The 4,807-nt window shown below is 38.7% G+C and overlaps 1 protein-coding gene across 2 annotated transcripts in view; it reads left to right on the top strand.

The window, feature by feature from the left end:
- The first annotated feature begins 330 nt into the window (after nucleotides 1-330).
- The window catches only part of ska1 (spindle and kinetochore associated complex subunit 1), a 7,452-nt gene continuing 2,975 nt past the window's right edge, over nucleotides 331-4,807 (top strand). The window contains exons 1-6 of one of the 2 annotated variants that reach the window (XM_086073334.1): nucleotides 331-429; nucleotides 586-672; nucleotides 802-917; nucleotides 1,784-1,875; nucleotides 2,064-2,201; nucleotides 3,977-4,146. In XM_086073334.1, coding sequence (XP_085929460.1) covers nucleotides 591-672; nucleotides 802-917; nucleotides 1,784-1,875; nucleotides 2,064-2,201; nucleotides 3,977-4,146 — 598 coding nt within the window. In that variant the 5' untranslated portion in view covers nucleotides 331-429; nucleotides 586-590. Of the gene's footprint in view, nucleotides 673-801; nucleotides 918-1,783; nucleotides 1,876-2,063; nucleotides 2,202-3,976; nucleotides 4,147-4,807 lie in introns of both variants that reach the window. The other variant, XM_086073333.1, reaches the window with a different exon arrangement.

Genomic DNA, 4,807 nt, shown 5'->3' with positions numbered 1-4,807 from the left:
AATTCAATGATTATCATCAAAATAATAATATGAATGAAAGGGTACTACCTTTTTTTTTAAACAAAAAGATGATGATGGTACTGTATTTTTCGATTATTTGTATTAATAAATAGCACAGGGCTACATTTATGAGACAATTAATTACACATACATTTGTTCATACACGTTTCAAAATCCTCCTCCTCACAAAGTTCAAGGGAAAGGTGAAAAGCTGTACAAATGGTGGTCTTCATTCATCCCACTGAACTGTATTTAAGAAAATAGACAGAGCCAAAACAGACAGATCCAAACGGGACATCTTTGCCAGCGGAGGGCAGCATTGTGCTTTCTTTGCTACAGCCTGTCGGACTCGATTAGAAGAAGACGTACCAAAGAAGAAGAAGTTGAATCTGGAGCGCCAAACGTCAACTCGAGAAAACAGAACGCGGAGTAAGAACATTCAACGTTGTGTGAAATCTTGTACTATTTGTTTGTTTTCTTTGTTTAAAACCATGCAAAGCGTGGTGGCGCAGTATGATCGGTACCACCGGCTAACATAACGTTAAATGTTTTACGTGTTAACAAATTTACCCCACTCTTTGTCAGAAAAAATGGGTGACTTGGAGGGGATCAGCCGCTATATTAATGACAGGATTTCATCAGTCCAGCGCATCTTGTATTTCTCACTTGCAGGTAAGATTGTTTATTTGGAAAAAATGTTGGCTTTAGAGTCTAAGGAAGGACAATTATTTTCTCAATCTAAGGCTTAGGCTATGATATACTTTTTGTGGAATAATTGTTTTGCTCTCTTTTTACATCTAGAAGTACCTCACAATAAGATGAAACAACTTGAACAAGAACTTGATGCACTTGAGAGACTTTTGTTGGAGTTTGAAAAAAGCGTTGTCCAGCAGAAAGACCAGCTCAGTCAGTTGAAGGTAAACTAGAGTTGTGCAATTTGCTTAGCTAATGTCACTCTACTCCAGGGGTCACCAACTCCTTGTCCTCGGGGGTCCCTATCCTGCATGTTTTAGATGGTTCCCGCCTCCAACACACCTGATAAGAATAATCAGATCATCAGCAAGTTGCTTTACCGAAGCCTGATAACGATCCTGATCATTTGAATCAGGGGTCCTCAAGGACCGGAGTTGGTTACACCTCTTCTATTCAATAGTGTACATTTTTGGGGGAACAATTTGCTCAAACCTGACACTTCTCTACTCTAGTTTAGCCAAGCAAAAAATAAAAAGCAGAACCACAAATAATTTCTGTTGAGAGCCATAAGGGACCTAAAAAAATATTAAGTTTATGCATGTACCTAGGGCGGGCTCACACATTAGGCAATTCAACCAAAAAAGGCACAAGGAAATGCCACAAAATCGGTAAGAAAAAACCCCATCCATAATCCAAAAACTGGTTATTTCTATTTGGTGCCATCTCTCGCAGCTTTCAACTCCCGCATATTGGCTGCATCAAATGATTTATCAAACAGGTAACATTTTATTAGGCCTCAACGATTTTGGTAAATAATAAATAAAAGCACAAAATAATTTTTTGCCCCCTCATACTTGTGATTGCGATTTAATAATGTAATTATTTTTTTTCAAGGTTCCTCTTTTCATGAGTTTGAAATTACCGTAACATGCAAATACTCCAGTGGGCTCTCCTTGGCTATGCCATTCTTTAACAGGGCTGCAAAATGTATTCTATGATGCTAAATGCATGACAGTCAATAATTTATTAAACACATTATTAGTTGTTTTTAATGGGTTTAAAATTAACCTTCTGATTTTTTTTTCCCCAGGCTCTTGATGACTTATATCAAAATAATTTGGAGAGTCTCCAACATCTTAAGGACAACGTCCCTGCTCATATGCCCCACAAATGTCCCCAAAAGTGAGGACATTTTTTTCCTTTAAGTTTTCAACACAAAACTGTAATTATACATCAGCTGTGAAACAAGATGCTAAATTATGAACACATTTTCATGGCCAAGAATGATACCCGATTAGGATTTTGGGGCAAGATGGATCAATATGTCTATTCAAGTAACATGTGTTTTGAAAATCTTGATTTTATTTTAGAGAAAATGAACCAATAACCACCCAGAACCAAGCACCTGATGTGGAAATCACCCAGCAGGAAACTGTCAAAAGCAAAATCAAGAACCACAGCAAAGAGATACCGTTCATCACTCTGGCAGAATTTGAATGTATCCCTCAGTAAGTATACCTTGAATTTAGTTATCCAATTAGAGTTTTGTTTATTCTCACATAGACAAAAATACAATATAAAAACACTTGTAACATTGAAATAATTTTTGTGCAGGATGATCAGGAAACCCACATCGGGTTTATAAAAAGATCTCACCGCATACATAATCTTTATATTTAGTGTACATATTCAATACAGAAACAAATATAAAAGAATATAAAAAATACTCTTAGTACAGATCCACTAAAGTTTTGCGTAGCTTTTGCGCGGAGCTAACCAGTACAAATGCAGTTAATCAGGGAGCCGTGCAATGCACTAAGCACGTGCAGATGGGGAAAGTTTTTGCGTGTACGTAAATGAGGTCATTTGCATACATTTGGCGAAGAAATTGCCCACCTCTGAGCAAATGAGACACATTGATAGACAAGCGTCTAATTCACCAACGCTAATAGCCACACGCCGTTTGAGTGACGCAAACAACGTATATGAAAGGCTGATGTAAACTTGGCGCTTCCTCCATTCTGTGGAAGGCTCTCATGCAGAATTTCAAGTGATCACGGCAGCAGTGTCATGGAGAAGACCAGGCAGAGCTGCGCGCCCCCCTATTCACACAGATCACGTACGCTATTGGCCGCTGTAGGCCCACGTCAACCTCTGAAAATATAAAAGATGTATCAATAGTTTTGTACTTTATGGACAATTGGACATTTGGAATGACGTCGTCGTCCTCTCCGCTCACTACAGCTTAATGGCGCTAAATGAAGAAAACGCTTTTGGACCTCCTCGGTCCAACCATCACTTTCTGGTAATGTCAGCTTTCTTGCAGCTGTTGCATACTGCCGTGTTCTTGGCACAAATCCATTGTCGTGGTGAATCAAGTGCAAATTTGCGTGTTTTTGCTAGTACATCAGAGCAATATCCTTAGTGAATAAGACAGGGGTAGGGAACCCTGGTCCTCGAGAGCCGCGGTCCCGCCTGTTTTCCATGTCTCCCTCCTCCAACACAGCTGACTCATATTAGGTCATCAGCCAGCTGTAGAAGCCTGATAACGATCCTGTTCATTAAATCAGGTGTGTTGGTGGAGGGAGACATGGAAGACAGGCAGGACAGTGGCTCTCGAGGACCAGGGTTCCCTACCGCTGGAATAGGACGTTAACAGGGCTGCGGGTGCAGATGTGGAGCAATATTTAGCGCTCTTAGCAGACGCAGCACATTTCAAAAAATGGATGTCACAGTGTCTGTATGTTCAACAAAGCTGAATTTTCATAGACACAACAATCAGTAGAGTCCAAACAGTCCTGTACTTCTTCACAATTCTCACTGCAGGCTTTTCACGTTAAAGTTTATGGCTGGCTGTATGTTGAAATTAAGCGGATTAAAAAGTGATTTAGATTGTGGTGCTTGTGTTGTGCTTAGATTTAGGTGGTTCATGGTTAAGTTTTGCTCTGCGGAATTGGTGTTGGTATGAGGTAGAATGTATACACTGTCAAGTGTAAAAGAGGAAAACGTACCTGTCCTTCAAACGCCGTAGTGCTGCCACCCCTCCGTTAAGTATCTCTGAAAAACTTGTGGATTTGAGAAAATTAGCGAAAAAAGTTTTAGATCAGTAGCATCACAGGTATCGTCCAATTTGTCAGTCAGTTGGCCTATCTCAAGGTTGACAAGAAATCACTGTGCTGTTTGGTGTTATGATCTGTCGTGTTTGCATATGTGTACAGTGTTTTGTCTTTCAAATTCATTGTCACAAAATGAAAGGCCACAATGCCTGTTCTGCCAACCTCAGGTACATGAAGGGACGGGTGACATATGAGCAAATCAACACAGCAGTGCTGAACATTAATACAGCAGTTGTAGCCAAGTATAAAATTGTTCACCAGCCTGTGAAAACGCTCAACAACCATGCACGCAAGCTGCACCAGCGCTTCAAGGAACAGCAAACAAAGGACACCAAAGGTACCCAACACAATATATACAATTGAACTCCAGCAGGGGTTTTATTGTGGTATTCTGTTATTTATGGCTTGTTTATTAATATTCTTATTCATTACCATTTACACTGGAACCTAAACTTACAAGTGACCCAACTTGTGAGTGTTTTATTTTTTAAATAATTTTTTAGATACAGTCGTCCCTCCCTATATCACAGTTCACTTAAAAATATATATATGTATATTAGGGATGTGCAATTAATCGAAATTGAAATACAATTAAAATTATTACACTCCACAATTACAAAATCAGCATAATCGTAAAAAAAAAGATAATTAATACTAATTTTGAGTTTAGGGTTGTTAGAAAAAATCGATTCGGCAATATATCACGATATTACAGCGCGCAATTCTCGAATCGATTCGATATGCGGCCGAATAAATTTTTAAACATCAATTTTTTTTAATGGGAATATTCAACAAAATGTCTTACTTAGGGTTAGGGTTAACACATTAAGCATGGTAGAATGTTATAATAATGGAACATTAAGCCTTAATATTTTGTTTCAGTGCTGTTCAAACATGAAACAGACTGCAACCTGTTTGTTAAATGCAGTGGCTCAGTTATTAGCCTGAATTTTCACATAAATAAATACATTTTCATACAAATCTTACAGGGTTCATGT

This window comes from Leptonotus elevatus, chromosome 4 (assembly GCF_054856555.1).
Source record: "Leptonotus elevatus isolate MCC_2025b chromosome 4, RoL_Lele_1.0, whole genome shotgun sequence".
NCBI lineage: Eukaryota > Metazoa > Chordata > Actinopteri > Syngnathiformes > Syngnathidae > Leptonotus > Leptonotus elevatus.
Note: the sequence above shows the minus strand (reverse complement) of the source record. Positions and strands in the feature narration are given on the sequence as shown.